General features: G+C 43.8%; 1 protein-coding gene across 2 annotated transcripts in view; it reads right to left on the reverse strand.

The window, feature by feature from the left end:
* The window catches only part of IL17RD (interleukin 17 receptor D), a 72,712-nt gene extending 55,006 nt beyond the window's left edge, over positions 1–17,706 (reverse strand). For both annotated transcript variants that reach the window (XM_078776856.1, XM_068114224.2), the window contains exons 1-3: positions 17,546–17,706; positions 3,211–3,310; positions 2,283–2,438 (exon numbers count right to left, since the gene is read on the reverse strand). In XM_078776856.1, the coding sequence (XP_078632982.1) occupies positions 2,283–2,438; positions 3,211–3,310; positions 17,546–17,674 (385 nt within the window). In that variant the 5' untranslated portion in view covers positions 17,675–17,706. The remainder of the gene's footprint in view (positions 1–2,282; positions 2,439–3,210; positions 3,311–17,545) is intronic.
* Positions 17,707–20,629: the final 2,923 nt, after the last annotated feature.

The raw sequence follows: 20,629 nt of genomic DNA on the forward strand, positions 1-20,629 counted from the left end.
TGCTCTGGACAGATGAGTCAAAGGTGGAGCTATTTGGCCACAGTACCAGAAGACATGTTTGGCGAAAACTAAAGACAGCATTTGACCACAAGAACCTGATACCAACTGTAAAGCATGGTGGTGGAAATATTATGGTTTGGGGCAGCTTTGCTGCATCAGGGCCTGGGCAGCTCACCATCGTATAATCCACTATGAATTCTTCATTGTACCAGAGGGTGCTTGAGGATAATGTGAGGCCATCTGTCGGAAAGTTGAAGGTCAACCGAAGGTGGACCTTGCAACATGACAATGACCCAAAACATACCAGTAAATCTACCAAAGGAATGGCTGAAAAGAAAGAAATGGAGGGTTCTGGAATGGCCAAGTCAAAGCCTGGATCTAAATCCCATCGAGATGTTGTGGGGGGATTTGAAACGAGCTGCGCATGCAAGAATCCCCTCAAACATCGCACAGTTGAAAGAATTCTGCATGGAGGAGTGGGCAAAAATTTCTCCCAGTCGATGTCAGAGACTGGTAGACAGTTATAAGAAACGCCTACTTGAGGTTGTTTCTGCCAAAGGGGGCAATACCACCTATTAGAGCCAAGGGTGTACTTACTTTTTCCACATGTGAAATTTGCATTTATGTTTATTTAAATTATACAATGGACTACAAAATGTAAATGTTTCATGATATTTGTTATATTATATCACCTTTATCTCTCAATATTGTTGAAATGAGGATCAAATAGCTGTATGTTGAAATATGTTGAAATGAAGATCAAATAGCTGTATGTTGAAATATGTTGAAAAAATCCAAACTTTACATGGGGTGTACTTACTTTTTCACGTGACTGTACGTATATTTGTCTAGGAAATTGAAAAGGCAAAAATGGATGAAGAAGGTTCGCTCATCCTCCAAGATCTTCAATGGTAACTGTTGGTGTGAATGGACAGGAGGACATCAGCCAAAATATCTCTGTACGTTGAGCTGGAACTTTTAGAGCAGACGCTGACGTTTCATAACGAGTGGCCAAAAGATGTCAAGAAGAAGATCGAATGAAATGGCTCTCTCGTCATAGGAAAGAGCCAGGGCCCACCCAGATCGGTTCCAGCTGTCTAATTAGCCAAAGGTTGAAAAGTTTTGCCATGCCTTCCAGCGTCCACCCATGATTTCCGCACATCATTTCCCCCACATGCAATTGCTTGGAAAAGTACAGAAGGATCAAATCTTGGCAGAGATCTAATGCAGGAAAGCAACCAAGAGAAACGACAACATGTTCATAAACAGCTTCGATGTCTGCATGTACAAAGTGTACGTTTATGTGAACATAATAGGGGATGACAGGATAGCTTATAGGGTTGCGCATTCACCCTCGAGCTAAATAACCTGGGTTCAAATCCCGACCCGGCTAACAAACGTCGACCTGGTGTTTCGCATGCAGGGCTTGGTGCTTGACCGAAGTCGAAGATGCCATGGTGTGTTTTTCATGAAGAGTAGGTGAGTTATCATCCGCAACTTGAGCAAGTTACATATATTCCTGCCCAAATCACCATCCGTCAAGCATTAGGCCTGACCAAGCGGTTCATGAGACTTGAATCAAAATCCTTCCCGGCCAACCCAACAGAGAGGTGGGAATAATTGCAGCAATTAAAATTATTAGTTAAAGAAGAAGAAGAAGAAGAGGAAGAAGAAGCTTCGGCCAAAATAATTGTTAATCAATACACAGACATCTTGACATCATTCTTTACCTTTCCATAAATACCACATCTTGACACATCATTCTTTACCTTTCCATAAATACCAAGGACATCACACAATTAAGGGGTCAACAAACTATATGGGATTAGAGCCTGAGGTCACGAGGCAGGTCCTCAGAGGGGAACAGCAAACAGCCACGCGGAACCGCACTGTTGCCAAAGTATTTTCATGTTAAAGTTCATTTTTCTTTCTCATTAAAACTGACCCTCTGAGAATTAGACTGGCCTATCCAACATCCTGATCCAAGTAGAGCTCAGTGTCAGCAGTCCTTCTGTATTAGCAGCAGTTCTGAACATTATTTTTGAAGTTGATACTGATCTTTGTTCACTGAGACCTGAATGGGATTTTTCCAAATGAAAAGCCAAATTTTGAATGCATGATTTACTTCTCAGGGGCTCTAATTTCCCCCAGCAAATTGTTTTTCTTCTTCTTTAAAATGAGTAAATACCGATCACGAATGACGAAATAGCATCAGCAGTTAAAACCACAAATAAGGAAATGCAATAATTATTCAAAAATAGGTGCAGATGTTTCGAACTCACCGAGCGGGTCCGGCTTCCAGGAGACGAGGACGGCATCCGAAGCGATGTCGACAAGCTGCCTCCGGTCCACCGGTGAGATCCGAAGGTCAATCGGGCTCCATAGGCCGATTTTGCAGGTGCGGCCTGATGTGTGGCTGCAACTCCACACTGAGCAAGCTGTGGTCGGATTAGGTAAATGACAACGGCTCTGAAGGTCTTGACAATTAAATTAATTAAGAAAACATTTTGATCACTGCAGCCAACAGATGCAACGGCTATCCTATTGCAGGAGTCAAATTACTCATATTATCTTTCTGTGAAGCAAAACAGACCGTCTAAAGTATAGCCGTGTGACTCAATTATAGACCTCAACAAGGCCTACTGATACTGGTGGTAAATTTTCAAATTGGAAAAAAGAATATTTTTTAATGACATGTAACCAAGGATGGCTTTTGGAAAAAGTTCTCCCATCCCAAATGCACAATGAGAAGACATTCAATCTTTAGGCCTATGTAGCACGTAACCCATGTAGCACGTAACCCCATCTCTATTCTGCGATATGAGGCACACAGACATCACCAAGACCCCTTGTGGATTAATTTAAAGATCTTTTGCGCAGAATGAAGTAAGCCGACATTGTGCTCTTCTTAGTACCACTCAACCACATTCTAGTTTCATTGTTAAGGAGACCGGAAGTGGCAACCTGCTGCTATGTGGAGGAACATGAATTGGTATTAAACAGTCTCTTTGGGGTCTTCAACTTAGATTACAATATGTTTTTAAAATAGAGAATTAGGGGGTTAAGTTCTAATGAAACTCTTACCCTCCATGAATCCCACCACCCTTTCCTCGGACCATGCTCATCCCTATTTCTTGCCCTTCTACCCTTTCCCCCTACATCTAAGGGTCTTCAGGTAGGAAAATCCGCTGCGAATGCACAGGAACACACCTCGAGTGGTGTTGTAAATTGAAGGGATGGTGGTTAACGGCAACTCCACACTGCGACGGGTCCGTTCCAGGCAGCGTGCCAGGCAGACAGCCCTCGGACTCTGCGATAGAGACATCCGGGCATAAAGCAATAAACGGCCTTGTGAGTAGAGACCCAGCAGTATTTACAAACAACGAAGTCCAAATAAGGAAACACATAAGGAAACATAGATAGGTACGAGCCAAACAGATTATTCGTTTCACTTTTAAAAAATACCATTTGCACATCAGGTGTGCATGGGGGTCAAATGTTTCACAACCTGCCCAGAATGGGAAATATGTCGTGCTTTTCGCTCAACTCTGGTACAACTCACAAGGAATTCTGGGAGGTTCTCGGAGTGTCGAAAACAAAGGAAGTTCTCTCAATGACATCAGGAATGTTTTCCCCAAAATGGCTCTACTTCCAATTGGACAGCAGCCCAGAAAGAACATGAACCTTGGCACCTAACTTACTCCAGCTTGTTCAACAATGCCAGAACATTAGAACGAGAAAAAAAAAAACTTTCATTGCATTCCAAAGCACTTTGGAAATGAGGAAAATACACCAAAGCAAACACCGTCGGCCTGGATATCCAAACTCATTGTCCTAACATCAGGTCAGCAATTCATTTAAGGGCATTTCATTTCGGTTGGTTTCGGTATGGGTTACGTATAATCTATAATAGACACAATCTCATGGCTTTCACCAAGTTGCCCTGGAGAATTTGAGTCTCCGACGAATTGAACTGGCGAGAGTCGCCCATGAATTGATAGTCAACCATTCGCTAGGGTGTCCCCAATGACCCCACGACCACCGCACAGATATTGCTCACACAGTAAAGGTGTGCCAGCTGATTAACCATGTGATTTTATATGTACAGTCCATTTTGATGAAGACAAGATGCAAAAACCCCCCAAAACATTTCACTTGTAAAAAAGTTTGTTCATCACAAAAAAAAGAAAAGAGGAAGAAGATCCTGCATTGGTCATACAACATCCCAGAACTTACAACGGCATGCAGACATTTTAAAGTTGAGCAGAGAAATAAATCAGTTGGAAGATTTATGCTGATACTCGGAAATAAAAGGAAACTTGGACACAAGAGGAGGTCATTTGGCCCAACATGCTTGTGTCGTATCCGTAGCCGAGAACTCCCACCTCCTGCAGGTAGTACGAATTATACAACAAACTTCAATCAGGGAAGTCGCTTAGGGTACCGGCCCACAATTGGATACCTTTTTCGACAGATTATGTGGGATCTTTATTGTGCACAAAATGAATGCAGATGGGACAGCTGGCTTTGGAGCTCCATTCGAATGACGGTGCGGCCAGGTTGAAGTGCCCTCCCTCTCCGGGCACTGCACCACAAGTTCAACACCTTTATGGGATTAAAGCCTGGCTCATACAGTTCAATGGAAAGCGTGTTACCAGCTCGGCTAACTTATTCTCCGATTAACCGTCTTTCTGTTCTTTGATTTATATTTACCCGCTGCCACCACAAAAACCATCCTTCTGAAGCATTCTCAGCACATTGGATGTGGCCGAGTTGACTTCAAAATGCAAAACACATTTCCTGATGATGAAACCTGATACAATATTCAAGAGGGATGCCTAAGAAAAGGCCAAAAGCCAGAAATGTTCAATAAAGATGATTCACATCCCTCTTATGACCATGTTGAAGCTTTGTTGGACTGGAGAATAATCTTAACAGATGACAACGAGAGACTATTTCACCACTGCACAACTAATTGCATGGCACTGATTGGCCAGTATGGATGTTCATCCGCAGACATTTCCCCAAATGGAGAATGTGGTGACATCATTGACACTGCAAAGCCTGGTGTTGGCTTAACGGTTAACGTGGTCGCCTTAAGATCTTAGGGTCTTGAGTTTGTGCCGCTGTCATCAACACTGCAGATTGGAACTCATCTGAGCTCATGTGCCCACAGGACTGCTGGTGGTTAATGAAAAGGTGTTGTTAGGAACATGAATGGAATTTAAAGGTGTTCGATGACAAAGCCTCGTTCCATCTGTGTTGAAACAATGAACAGATGTAACAAAAGCTCATGTGAACATTATGGTGTCCCTGGTTACGGTAGAAAATAGTTTCGTTCTCATGCTCTTACTGAAAACTTTGTGCGTTTTATATTTGGTTTGCAAGCTGGTCATGAATGTCATATGACATCAGAAAACTGCGTCATGTTAATGACTCGATGCATATATGACGAGCATACCATCGCAATGCAACGGTGGATCACCTAAACCCCAGCGAGCATCTGTTGAATAGATTCTGGAACAGAGCAGACTCTTTATCGAGTCAAGACCTGGTCGGGACATGCGTCTTGTTGAGAAATCCCTCAAGCTGGTTCACTTTCATGGGCAGACGAAGACGGACTGCGGGAGACATGAGTGAAAGGCCTTTAATGCTTGGAAAAATACGACAGTGGCCTCTTCGGCCAAAGGGCATGTTGATCACAAAGTGAATTGTCTGAAGCTCAAAGTGAAGAGACAGGGCATTTAACCTCTCAGCTTAACCTCCCTGAGCACTAGTATCCCTTGTGTGACAGCCCAGTCCGGCTGGCGGCCTTGCGCCTCTGTTGAACTCTGACCCCAGGATCAGTGCCGAACACTGGACACGACCGGGGAACGGGGCAACTCCTCTGAGGAGGATCTGACTTGTGGAATTTGAGAAATTTCCGGAAGCTTGTGACAGAGGTTGCGTGACATATGAAGTTCTTTAACGAAGATTAGAAAGGTGATAATAATTCCAAACACTCTCTGCGGTCCTGTTGATTTTTTGGAGCGATTGCTCAGCCATTGGCATGCCAAGGGTTAATAATGACAGGGAATGGAAAGGAGCAAGTCATGCTCAGATGTTTTGGTATACTTGCCACCCTTGCCAGTGCAAGTTGGTGAGGGACCTCTCGGAGTCTGCCACAAAGACTTTGGTCTTCCCATCATGGGTGACCCTGCTGGGTTTTCACGCAAAGTGACCTTACCGCTGGTATAGCCCAAGGAGTCATTGGAACATGCAAATTACAGCACCACAGTAAGGTTTTGTTCAGTTGCACTATGGAAACTGCCAGGTGTGAAAAAAATAAAGTTTAAAATCAATATGCGTAATAATGGAAATGATGAATACCAGTGAAATATTTTTGCGGATGGCTCCACACTGTCGTACCTACTGTGTCCCTGTCAGGCAAAAAGCAGCTGTATCAGTCTTTGTTGATCAGAAAATGATTATAATCTCGACTGATAAATGGAACATATACTTCAAAATGAAAATGAACCCACCTATCTATTTCCATGGGCAGTCACTGAAAGAGGTGAAGTCTCTTGAACTTCTCAGTCTCACCATCAAGTATAACCTTTTTGGAGGTGCACATGTTGCAAAGTTGGCCTCAAAAATCAGCTGTAGACCAAGCATCCACCATCGTTCCAAGTCTTTCCTTGAAAAATCAAAACTACTCAGTCTACAAGGCCTTTGTCCATAGCTCCATGGAGTATTGCTCTCTCTTATGGACCAGCACCCCAGCATCACATCTGACTCTTCTGGATTCTTTGTAACCTAAAGCTCTCAAAATTATTGCAATTTCCATGATGATGCCGACGCACGATGTCTGCTGTTCTCGCATCGCAGTAAGTCAGTGTGTCCGTATTTTTTTAACCACCTCGCCTCTGGTTGAGCTCCCTCTGGTGTCTTAGCCCACTGACCTTCCCTACCGACTCCAGGTTGTATGTACGCATTCTGTCAATAACCCTTTCCCGTTTAAACCTTCATTATCGAGGTTGACTGAACACTTCAACTCTTTTTTTCTTCCTCGCTCCCCCATGTGTGGAATTGCCTTGTAACGACTTGCTATCCCACTCTACCTTCCAGGGCTTCAAGCAGGCAGTGCACTGCCATCTTATATCATCCCTTATCGTTACCCACAATCTTTATTACCTCCATTAACCCTTCCTAACCCAACCCTCTTAGTTGCAGGCTGCAGTGTTTCCTCCCTGCTAACCTCTCTTTCTCCTCTTTCCCCATTTCATTCATTCCCCTGCTAATTACATCCAGGACTTACATCACTGTCCTACCATCATTACATACACGGCATCACCTCGCTCTTTTATGAGCCTCAATCTGATAAAAATTGAATTGAATACGTAGCAAGAAGAATGGACCACCAATGGAAAACAATAATTATAAACTGACAACCAACACAAGGCCCTGGTTGAAACAGCAGAAGAGCACAGATTGGATATAGAGAGGAAATAGAAAATGTAACTGCCAGAGTACAATGGCCCGAAATTTCAGAGAATAGAAAAGAACTGACCATGTTGAGGAAGGCCTCCATCCTGCAGTGGACCTATATAGCCCAGTCAAGTCAAATCAATGGAAAGGAAGCTTAATAAAGAGATGAGATCTACTGTGAATGCTGTTTCATGAAGGGGAGCAGGAAAACATTACCTTGGATACCATTCAGTAAATACAAAGCAAAGCCTTCTCCTCCTAAGGATGGCATGTGACCTAAACTGGCCAACCAGTGGCATGGAAATTATTCCATAGTTGTGGAATATGTCATTATCAATGACGAGAGTTATTCTAGGTAGCTGGCCATTGCCTTCCCTGCAGTCAGGTGGAGTAGAAATTTGTAATGTATTCAGGGTCCCGGCAATAAATTGCACACTCTTCCTGAACGACAATTTGGGATCTTTAACGTCCACCAATGATGGGTCTTCTGGCTTAATGTCCTTCCATTGGACAGTGCACATATTATGTATCATGTTGCAGGTGAAACATCAGGATGAAAATGTATAGCCGAGTCCAGATTCCCAAACCCAAGCTGGCAGCTCAAAAACGAGTGCGCATACCTCTAAGCTATCCTTCCAGCCCTGAAATATACATCATGAAAGATAAAAACCCACTTCTGCAATGTGTGATGTTCTGAAAATGTGCACCAAGTGCAAGATCTGTCTTGGACCCATTGATTTCAACATTGCTCCACTGTTTCATACACCCAACTGAACGCCACAGAACACCCTGCCTCCCAGAACCGAATGATCATGCTTTGTTCAGACTCACTGAACTGTTGATAAACAAGTGGTGCACAAACATTTAGGCTGATCTATTTCATAAATCAACAAGAGGAACATCCTATTTCAAACAACGATCACAAACACGATCCTGCTGGTTTGCGTTACAAAGACACCTGATCAAACCACATGCATGAAAGATATAATCATTGTAAATATAATCCAATATATTCACAGTTTGCATGGAATCAAAACAGATTATTGGTTTTATATGGAAGACATCGACCTTCTGCACTATATTTCACCAAAGCAAGGTGCTTGCTCTAAAATAGGGAAACTTCATTGTCTGAGAGTATATTTCAGTGCAGAGTTCACATCCGAGAGTCCAGAGTATATGTCCTATAGTCTCGAGTATAATATATATATATACAGTCATGTCCAAAAATATTGGCACCCTTGCCCTTTTTTCAAATAATGCACCATTTCTTCCAGAAAATTGCTGAAATTAAAAAAATCTTTTGATATCCACATTTGTATTTCTTTGGTTTGCAGTAGAACAAACAAAAAAAGCTAAAAAAAAAAAATCCTAAAACTCAGCTTGTTCCACACAGAAACCTGAAAATGGCCCGGACAATATTATTGGCACCAATTAGAAGTTGTTTAGAAATAATTAGATTTCAAGCAGGTGATTCTCCTTTACTTTGGAATTGAACTCGCCTGTGGTGAAATGCAGGTGCCTGCAATATAAAAATCACTCATTCAACCAGTTTGAATAGAGAAAATGGGTCATTCTGCTGTTTTGTTTCACTGTGTGCACCGCAATGAGCATGGAGAAAAGAAAGAAAACCAGAGAATTGTCTGAGGAGGTCAGACACAAGATTGTAGCCAAGCATGGACAATCTCAAGGCTACAAGTCCATCCCCAGAGACCTTCATGTTCCTGTGTCGACCGTACGCAATGTTATCAGGAAGATGAAGGCCCATTGCACTGTAGCCAACCTCTCTGGACGTGGCCATAAGAGAAAACTTGATCGAAGATTGCAGCGAAGGATTGTCCAAACGGTGGAGAAAGCACCTCGATCAACTGCCAAACAGATTCAAGCTCACCTTCAGACACAAGGTGCAACAGTTTCAACTCTCACCATCCATTGCCAACTCAATGAAATGGAGTTCTATGGTAGGAGACCCAGGAAGACCCCATTGCTGAGAGAGAGACATAAGAAAGCCCGACTGAAGTTTTCCAAAATACACCTGAACAAGCTAAAATTATTCTGGGAGGATGTCCTGTGGACTGATGAGACCAAATTAGAGCTTTTTGGTACAGCACATCATCTCTATGTTTACAGAAAACAAAATGAAGCCTTCAAAGAAAAGAACATTTTCCATACAGTCAAACATGGAAGAGGTTCAGTGATGTTTTGGGGTTGCTGTGCTGCCTCGGGCACTGTGTGCCTTGAATGTCTGCATGGCATCATGAAATCAGGAGATTACCAAGGCATTTTGGAGCGCAATATTCAACCCAGTGTCAGAAAGCTGGGTCTCCATCGAAGGCCATGGGTCTTGCAGCAGGGCAATGACCCCAAATACACTACAAAAAGCACCCAGGAATGGTTCAAGACAAAGTGCTGGACTGTTCTGAAGTGGCCATCAATTAGTCCAGATCTAAATCCCATTGAACACCTGTGGGGAGATCTGAAAACAGCAGTTGGGAAAACAACCCTTCAAATCTGGGAGAACTGGAGTAGTTTGAACAAGAAGAGTGTGTCAACCTGCCAGAAGAGAGGTGTACGAAGCTCATTCATGGCTATAGGAAGCACTTGATTGCAGTTATTTTGTCCAAAGGCTGTGCTACTAAATATTAAGTCGAGGGTGACAATAATTTTGTCAATGCCATTTCTTATTATTTTCTGGTTTAAAAGGATTAAGTTCTGAATAAAAAACAACGGTTCTGTAATATTAACAGTGAAATAAAGATCTGTGGAGACAAAATACTTTTGTCAGTTTCAACTTATTTTTAGAGAAAATTGTGAGTTATTTGGAAAAAGTGCAAGGTTGCCAATATTTTTGGCCACAATTGTATACAGTCACGTGAAAAAGTAAGTACACCCCAAGTAAAGTTTTGACTTTTTCAACATATTTCAACATACAGCTATTTGATTTTCATTTTTTTTTTTTTTTTTTTTTTTTTTTGTATACAAGATCGAGGCTCGTGAAAGAGCTAACATTAATCACACAAAAAGACAAACCGACACACAAAACACAAAAAAGAAGGGGAGCGGCAGACAAGATGGGGAGAGAGGGGGAAGGACACAAAAGAGAGGGGGAAGAGGGGGAAGGACACAAACACAACATTTGAGAGCAGGGACATCAGGAGGACTTGGGGGGAGGTGGGAGAGGATTAAAACATATGAACACTGCAAGGACTCTGGGGTGAATTACCGGGGGTAGAAAAGATCAAGGTTTTCGATGGGGGACGATAAGAGATGGTGGTGAACAGCTGTTTTAAAGACCTGGAGGGAGGAGTGGGATTGAAGGGAGTGGGGGAGTTTGTTCCAGAGGCGGGAGAAAAGGGGAATGAAAGAGTGAAGGTGAGCAGAGAGCCTAGACTTTGGCAGTTTAACCATAAGAGGGTTGCAGGCAGATCTTGTGCGACCTGAAGGAATATTGGGGGGACAGAGCACAGAGAGAGCTGGGGGAGCAAGGCCGGAGAGGAGTCGGTAGAAGACAGAAAGACCACCAACCTGCCTGCGGTGAGTGAGTGAAAGGCCCTCGGCGTTGACTACATCGCAGGAGATTCCAATGATTCTGAAAGCTTTGGCCTCAACAGCGTGAAGCCGAGCAAGGTGTGAGGCAGGAGCACCAGCCCAGAGGGGGGAACAGTATTCCATTGAGCTGCGGATGAAAGCCTTGTATGTGGTGAGGAGCTCAGGTTCTGTAATACTTCGATAAATATTTCAACACTGATATGTAATATGTAATAATACAATATTTCAACAATATTGATAGATAAAGGTGATATAATATAACAAATATCATGAAACATTTACATTTTGTAGTCCATTGTATTATTTAAATAAACAATGCAAATTTCGCATGTGGAAAAAGTAAGTACACCCCTACATTTATCACTACTTCAAATACCTAAAATTAGAATCAGGTGCACCAGCTCAGGTGCAAATGATTATAACATCGTTAGAGAGGATCTTGGAGGAACCTGTCTTATTTAAACCTCAGACATTTAGTTTGGTTGCTCTTTGTTGTTGAAGTGTGCGGCGTCACCATGCCTAGATCAAAAGAGCTCTCTGAGGCCTTCAGAATGAAGGTTATAGATGCCTACGAGTCTGGGAAGGGATTTAAAAAGATCTCCAATCAATTTGAAATCAATCATTCGACTGTTCGGAAGATCAGCTACAAATGGAGAAAATTCCAAACAACTGCCAACTTGTTCAGGCCAGGCCGCCCCAGCAAGTGCAGCCCGAGAGCAGACCGCAAGATGCTGAAAGAAGTCTTTAAGAACCCCAGAATGTCATCACGGGACCTACAGCTAGCAATTGCCACTGTTGATGTCAAAGTGCACGAGTCTACCATTAGAAAGAGGCTGCACAAATTTGATCTACATGGGAGGTGTGCCAGGAGGAAACCGTTGCTGTCCAGAAAGAACATCAGGGCAAGACTAAAGTTTGCCAATGAACACCCAGGCCAAGACCAGCATTTCTGGAACAATGTGCTCTGGACAGATGAGTCAAAGGTAGAGCTATTTGGCCACAGTACCAGAAGACATGTTTGGCGAAAACCAAAGACAGCATTTGACTACAAGAACCTGATACCAACTGCTAAGCATGGTGGTGGAAATATTATGGTTTGGGGCAGCTTTGCTGCATCAGGGCCTGGGCAGCTTTGCTGCATCAGGGCCGGGGCAGCTCACCATCACATAATCCACTATTAATTCTTCATTGTACCAGAGGGTGCTTGAGGATAATGTGAGCCCATCTGTCGGAAAGTTGAAGCTCAACCGAAGGTGGACGTTGCAACATGACAATGACCTGAAACATACCAGTAAATCCACCAAGGAATGGCTGACAAGAAAGAAATAGAGGGTTCTGGAATGGCCAAGTCAAAGCCCGGATCTAAATCCCATCAAGATGTTGTGGGGGGGAGGGGGGGGCGGTTGAAACGAGCTGTGCATGCAAGAAACCCCTCAAACATCGCACAGCTGAAAGAATTCTGCATGGAGGAGTGGGCAAAAATTTCTCCCAGTCGATGTCGGAGACTGGTAGACAGTTATAATAAACGCCTACTTGAGGTTGTTTCTGCCAAAGGGAGCAATACCACCTATTAGAGCCAAGGGTGTACTTACTTTTTCCACATGCGAAATTTGCATTTATGTTTAATTAAATTATACAATGGACTACAAAATGTAAATGTTTCATGATATTTGTTATATTATATCACCTTTATCTATCAATATTGTTGAAATGAAGATCAAATACCTGTATGTTGAAATATGTTGAAAAAGTCAAAACTTTACATGGGGTGTACTTACCTTTTCACGTGACTGTATGTATATACAGAGTATACGCATCAGTCTAGACTCTAGAGTATGCATCGGTTTGTTTGTAGTATTGATCTGGAGTTTGCATCGGTCTGGAGTGTGCATCAGCTTACATTCCCGAGTGTGCATGAGTCTACATTCTAGAGTGTGCATGAGTCTACATTCTAGAGTGTGTGTGAGTCTACATTCTCGAGTGTGCATGAGTCTACATTCTAGAGTGTGCATGAGTCTACATTGTAGATTGTGCGTCAGTCTACATTCTAGAGTGTGTGTGAGCCTACATTCTAGAGTGTGTGTGAGTCTTCATTCTAGAGTGTGCATGAGTCTACATTCTAGATTGTGCATCAGACTACATTCGACAGTGTGTGTGAGTCTACATTCTAGAGGGTGCGTGAGTCTACATTCTAGAGTGTGCGTGAGTCTACATTCTACAGTGTGTGTGAGTCTACATTCTAGAGTGTGCGTGAGTCTACATTCTAGAGGGTGTGTGAGTCTACATTCTCGAGGGTGCGTGAGTCTACGTTCTAGAGTGTGCGTGAGTCTACAATCCAGAGTGTGCATGAGTCTACATTCTAGGGTGTGCGTGCGTCTACATTCTGGGGTGTGCATGAGTATACATTCTAGAGTGTGTGTGTCTTCATTCTAGAGTGTGCATGAGTCTACAATCTAGAGTGTGCATGAGTCTACATTATAGGGTGTGCATGAGTCTACATTCTAAAGTGTGCTTGAGTCTACATTCTAGAGTGTGCATGAGTCTACATTCTAGAGTGTGCATGAGTCTACATTGTAGATTGTGCGTCAGTCTACATTCTAGAGTGTGTGTGAGCCTACATTCTAGAGTGTGTGTGAGTCTTCATTCTAGAGTGTGCATGAGTCTACATTCTAGAGTGTGTGTGAGTCTACATTCTCGAGTGTGCATGAGTCTACATTCTAGAGTGTGCATGAGTCTACATTGTAGATTGTGCGTGAGTCTACATTCTACAGTGTGTGTGCGAGTCTACATTCTAGAGTGTGCGTGAGTCTACATTCTAGAGGGTGTGTGAGTCTACATTCTAGAGGGTGCGTGAGTCTACGTTCTAGAGTGTGCGTGAGTCTACAATCCAGAGTGTGCATGAGTCTACATTCTAGGGTGTGCATGCGTCTACATTCTGGGGTGTGCATGAGTATACATTCTAGAGTGTGTGTGAGTCTTCATTCTAGAGTGTGCATGAGTCTACAATCTAGAGTGTGCATGAGTCTACATTCTAGGGTGTGCATGAGTCTACATTCTAAAGTGTGCTTGAGTCTACATTCTAGATTGTGCATCAGTCTACATTCTGGAGTGTGCATGAGTCTACATTCTAGAGTGTGCATGAGTCTACATTCTAGAGTGTGTGTGAGTCTACATTCTAGAGTGTGTGTGAGTCTTCATTCTAGAGTGTGCATGAGTCTACATTCTAGAGTGTGCATGAGTCTACATTGTAGATTGTGCGTCAGTCTACATTCTAGAGTGTGTGTGAGCCTACATTCTAGAGTGTGTGTGAGTCTTCATTCTAGAGTGTGCATGAGTCTACATTATAGGGTGTGCATGAGTCTACATTCTAAAGTGTGCTTGAGTCTACATTCTAGAGTGTGCATGAGTCTACATTCTAGAGTGTGCATGAGTCTACATTGTAGATTGTGCGTCAGTCTACATTCTAGAGTGTGTGTGAGCCTACATTCTAGAGTGTGTGTGAGTCTTCATTCTAGAGTGTGCATGAGTCTACATTCTAGAGTGTGTGTGAGTCTACATTCTCGAGTGTGCATGAGTCTACATTCTAGAGTGTGCATGAGTCTACATTGTAGATTGTGCATGAGTCTACATTCTACAGTGTGTGTGTCTACATTCTAGAGTGTGCGTGAGTCTACATTCTAGAGGGTGCGTGAGTCTACGTTCTAGAGTGTGCGTGAGTCTACAATCCAGAGTGTGCATGAGTCTACATTCTAGGGTGTGCGTGCGTCTACATTCTGGGGTGTGCATGAGTATACATTCTAGAGTGTGTGTGAGTCTTCATTCTAGAGTGTGCATGAGTCTACAATCTAGAGTGTGCATGAGTCTACATTCTAGGGTGTGCATGAGTCTACATTCTAAAGTGTGCTTGAGTCTACATTCTAGATTGTGCATCAGTCTACATTCTGGAGTGTGCATGAGTCTACATTCTAGAGTGTGTGTGAGTCTTCATTCTAGAGTGTGCATGAGTCTACATTGTAGGGTGTCCATCAGTCTACATTCTAGAGGGTCCATCAGTCTACACTTTAGAGTGTGCATGAGTTTACATTCCAGAATTTGCATCAGTCTAAATTCTAGAGTGTGCATGAGTCTACATTCTAGAGTGTGCATCAGTCTAGACCAAGAGGATACATCAGCCGATAGCGTATTTTTAAGAGAAATTCACAGAAACCGAGCTTGCATCATCTGTTCAAAACTGCTGTAGCTGGTTTTAAATAACACACTTTGAAGTGCACATTAAACTTCGATTCAAAGTTGTAGACATCAGCAACAAGATGCAATACAAGCTTTTTAAAATCCCCATGTGTGACCATGTCAGTTACAAAGAAGAAATCGTGACGTTCAAACAAATAACATGGAACACTTGGAAATGCAATCCAAGCTGCAGGGGAAGCTTTGCTTTGTGTAAGACTCCAACCTGTTTCCCATCCGCTCATTTCCTGCAGAGTAGATAACAGAGTAGCCCTGTGCAAAGCAATTAGGGCTTGAGGAACAAATGCTTGCAAATGGGAAAACCGTAGACATCTGAGAGCCTGCAGCACATGTTTTTAGGGTGCCACTGGGTGGTAAGCATTAATGGAAACCCCGGGCCCGAAAAGAAAGAGCAAGAGGCTATAACCAAATGGCTGTTAAACGTAGTTAAAAATGTTTAAAGGATGCCAGTAAGTTCTGTACAGCAAGATTGGATCTGAATTTTAAAAGAGACTGTGGTCACGACACTCGACCTGACTCATAACCGCTATCCAAGTACGTACCATGGGAAGCATCAAAACATATGATAATCATGCATTTTGCGGTTTTATTTCAGATAACATCCACAAAAAGTGAGGGTAAAACAACCACCTGACATTAACTGCATTCCAGAGTTGCAGGCCATAAAACTGGAGACGGAGGTGGTTGCCTCTCGTAAAACCAGCAGTCGTAAATTCAATGGCATCACAAAGCTGCGTTGCTCTGCAATTTCCATCAAGATAGGCTAGGATATTGCCCGAGTTATTTCCGGATGCTTTAACAATACTTGGCAATGTTTTGGAATTTGCGAGAAAAATTGCCAAATTCTTATCGAAGAATGAAGACGGAGGCGGTTCGATGGATCTACCATGAATACTGTTGGGAAGGGAAATGAAACAAAAAGGGCCCCATCACTTAGAAAAATGATAAATTTGGAGCAGCTGGGCACGCGTCTCAGCAGAAGGCGTTGCAACTGCACACACTGGTGACCTCCAGCCCTGCTCGATGAAACTGCCCAACAGAAACAGTCCAGAGGACAATGGTGACGCAGTGGCCTGGAACGGACAATGGCGCTCGCTCAATGGCTTTGCCTGTCACTCAGCGTGCTTCACATGGGCTGCCTTTATGGCTTCAGAACAACTGCTGGCAACGTGTATCCCACTGGGATCGCTCGTCTTGGGGCTGCCTATTTGCGATAAGTTACATAAAAAGTTAGGATAAATTTCTAGGCAACTTTCTGATGATCTTGGAATTCAGCAGAAAACTGGTGTGGAGGCCTCTGCATATCCGCTTCCTTGTGAATTTTAAACACGGGAAAGCAATAGTAAGCGGACACGGTAGGGGGGACATGAATAGGCGGACGACGAGGCAAAGCAATTGGGATGGAGGAGGGAAAGGTTAGTGTTAGGAGAGGGAGGAATGAAGGGTTGTGGAGGGTTGCTCTACAGCTAGTTCGGCGTTGCTTGGATACCATAAGAAAACCAGAGCGTGAGGAATGAAACTTCGGAAGTACCGTTCCACCGTCATAATGACATGCTCTGGAAGAGTTGGAATGGAAGTGGGCTGATGGCGTCACCTGTGCATGGGTGCGCTCGTGTCGGATTGTGATAGGGAGGTCGAATGTGGAACCCTTACATTGACAATACACTGAAATCCATTTGGAAAAGTTGTTTTTACGATATGGTTGAGCTAGGGTATTCCTTTTGTTTAAGGTCCTCAAACATTCCCCTTACACGATTCCCACTCATATACCCCACTCCTTACCCCATGCAAAACCCAGACTCATCCCTGTGGTACCTGTTTACTGGGATAACGGTTTTTGGTGGAAAGTTTGGAAACTTTTTGAAGACAGGCCAACATGGTCGTCATGTGATTAGTCCATGGCGTGTACCATGTTAGTTTGTGGTGAGTGACCCTGGATAAAAAAGGCGAACATGTCCTTCCATACAAAACATCCATGTTAACCGGACAACGACTATAGTTGGTGCAATTGATAAATTCACTGTTGATGGAATTAATGTCCCGATTCTGGTACTTTGACAACGACGACAGTTATGGTGACGAGGATATGATGACAATACACACAATAAATAATAAATAATTTATAAAGCTTAATAAAGATGTTAGTAAAACAGGATTTTGCGTTGGGAGGAATGTGTCCACCTAATTGGCAGAAAGAGGCGGTTATAGACTAGGAGATGATGATGATGATGATGATAAAGCAGGAAACTTTCAACGGAAGCAAAACAAAGCCGAAGTCGCGTACCGTCTGCAGGCATGTTCGCAGGCAGGACGCCCTCCTCGCTGAAGCACGATCTCTGGACAGAAGAAGCAAAAGGACGAAGGACGAGGTGAGCAGGACAGGCGGCATGGCAGCGAGAGTGCGTCCGGACATAGCGCGTGGAGATGCGCGGAACTTCAGGGGCTGGGCGGGATCTGGGAGGAGGAGCAATCAAGGAAAGGAGGCGGGGACACGCGAGTAGGGGTGTGGCTACGTAACAGAGCGTGATGGGCGGGCCATTGTAATGGGGAACGAAAGGAGGGAATGCCTGCGGAGAAAGGAAGGGGGTTGGGTAAACGTGAAGATGACAGTTATGGGAAGGAGAAAAGCGATGGTTAAGATGGCACAGGTAGTCAGGTAGGATACATGGTCGCCACAATCTGTGTAACCTGCCCTAATTAATCGGAGACGAAATTGTTGATATATCGGAGGACGCATCATGGCACACCTTGCAGGTGAAGGTGCAATTTAAACGTTTCGTTTGGTTAAAGTAACTTTCACCCACTGTGCTTCCGATTTGTCGTTCACAGATATTAAAAAATAAACTATAAACAGATTTATTCCACAACTATAAACAGGTACACTCAGCCAACTGTTGTAAAACATACCGTGGGATTTTTAACGTCCAACAGTGGGCCCAAAAGTCCTCTCCGGAGAGCGTTCCTTCCTTACGACACAGCGCTCTCTGCTGGTATGGGAGAGCCCCAGAATCTAGAGCTATAGCTTTCACTAAATATTAACACTGGGGGGAGGGCGGGGGTAACTTACCCAACCAAAATATTCTAGATTTGGATTTTTAACTAATTTCCTGAAATTTCCAAGCTAGGAGGAATCCGCGAGGTGCTAGAAATTGTTTTTCATTTGGAAGTTGTGGTTTACGATGTGTAAATAAAGGTGGAACAAGAACGGCACCCAGGAGAGAGCATACCTCCACCTGGTTGGCCATATCACTCAATGGTGAAGAATCATTTAAAAAATTCTACGAGTTGAATCCGGATCTTCACCAAAATTGAATCGATTCTTCCTTGTCAGACACACAACCTGTCCAACAACTTTCGTCCAAATCCATCCATAACTTTTTGAGATATTCTGCTATGTATCTTTTTTGGCCCTATTCCCCAATGGTGAAGAATCACTTAAAAATTCTAGTAGCCGGATCCGGATCCGGATCTTCACCAAAATCTAATCATTTCGTCGTGTCACATACACTACCTCTCTGCCAAAATTTGTCAGAATCCGTCCACAACGTTATGGGATATTTTGTTCACAAACAAACGGACAGACAAACAGACAGGGGTGAAAACATAACCTCCTTCCACCTTTGGTGACGGAGGTATTCAGTCTGTTTTAATGCAATTTAATTGCAGGCTATACAGAAGGTTAAAATTTCTAAAGTGGGTGTAGACTTTATATATATATTGTTGCGGATCTCGACGCCGGCCTTCTCCCCTTACCAAGGGGGGATTAGTCCCCTTGTCTTTGACTGGCCTGGCGGGACCCGGGACCTATGACGTCCCTTCCGGACAGCGCGAAATAGGGTATTAGGACTAGAATTCGCTACTACCTAATTACTCGCGCTGCCCTGAAACGAGGAAATAAGCCCCGCACGAACCACGCGTGTTGAGACGCCGAGCGGTGCGTACACGCGATCCGTGCCGTTTAGATGGTGAACCCGGTTCAAGCGATCTTATTCGTGCCACGCTTAGTCAATGGCGAAATCACAGAGGCGATCGAATTGGAAAAAGGAATAACAGGTTTATTTACACTATACAATGTTTCCAGAAAAAGGGACAGTGCAGCCTTATACAGTCTTAATTACTACCCAGGACAAACGGGCCCGTCACACACACACTCACACAGGGCTTGCAGCTGCAGGATGATGGTCCGCGTCCAGGGATGGCTCCCGTGCAGCTCCCTCCGGTCTCCGGCTCGTCCCGTGCAGATGGTAAGAGGAGAAGGCAGGAGCTCTCCGCGTGTCGTTTGGACGCACAAGGTTATTACGGGGCGAACGGTAGGGTGTGGGCGCTGGTGCGGTTGGCGGTTATCACTGGCGGCTATTATCCGCGTCTACTCGCGTGGCTGAAGTAGGCGCTATTCGCCACCAGCGCATCTGGCTGCAGCCGTGCACTCGTATTGCCAATGCCTCTTCTTCTTCTTCTCCTCTGGCGCGTCGTACTATGGCGAGTTTACAGTTCAAAGCCTCAAAACGCTTATCGCACGAAGTTCTCTACACACAAGTCCTCGGGTAGCAAGTCCTCTCTCTCTCTCCTCTGCGAGTCCTTTCACCAAGCCCTCTCCCAACGAGTCCTCCCGACCAAGTCCTCGTATCACGCTGAAGTTCTCTTCAAGGGCTTTGTGCAGCGACTTATATAGGCACGCCCCGCGAACCTTCTAGAACTCACCAGACGCGCCTCTCCACGCCCTCTCATGCCATGCCGTTAGAGCCCTGATTGGCTGGTGGCTCTTACCGTCATCGCCTCTGACGCTCCGATCTCAACGCCGCCCCTACCCCGACCTCGCGCTCCTCCTTCTCAGGCCTACCTCGTGTTACTCGACTAGTGAGTGAGCAAAGGGCAGCAAATGCTGCGGGCAGCCAAAGCGTAACAACTGAGCGGGCAGCCAAATGGGGCACGGGATCAATTACGCCCATTGAGGTGGAATTGGAGGGTGGATGCAAAATGAACCGGACCTAATCTCATGTCTTTACACAACGCAGATATTACTAGGGGAAATGGCCTATACTAACACATACTATGACATAACTAATACTACAAGTGGGCCTACGTGTTGCTCGTGGAACTAACTATGGGGGGCAACCCTTTAACCTCTAATGATCAATATGTGCAAATCTAAAAACCATAGCAATATATATATATATATATATATATATATATATATATATATATATATATATATATATATATATATATATATATATATATATATATATATACATACAGTCATGTGAAAAAGTAAGTACACCCCATGTAAAGTTTTGACTTTTTCAACATATTTCCTCATACAGCTATTTGATCTTCATTTCAACAATATTGACAGATAAAGGTGATA

The sequence above is a fragment of the Myxine glutinosa genome, chromosome 4 (genome assembly GCF_964187855.1).
Source record: "Myxine glutinosa chromosome 4, kmMyxGlut1.1, whole genome shotgun sequence".
Lineage (NCBI taxonomy): Eukaryota > Metazoa > Chordata > Myxini > Myxiniformes > Myxinidae > Myxine > Myxine glutinosa.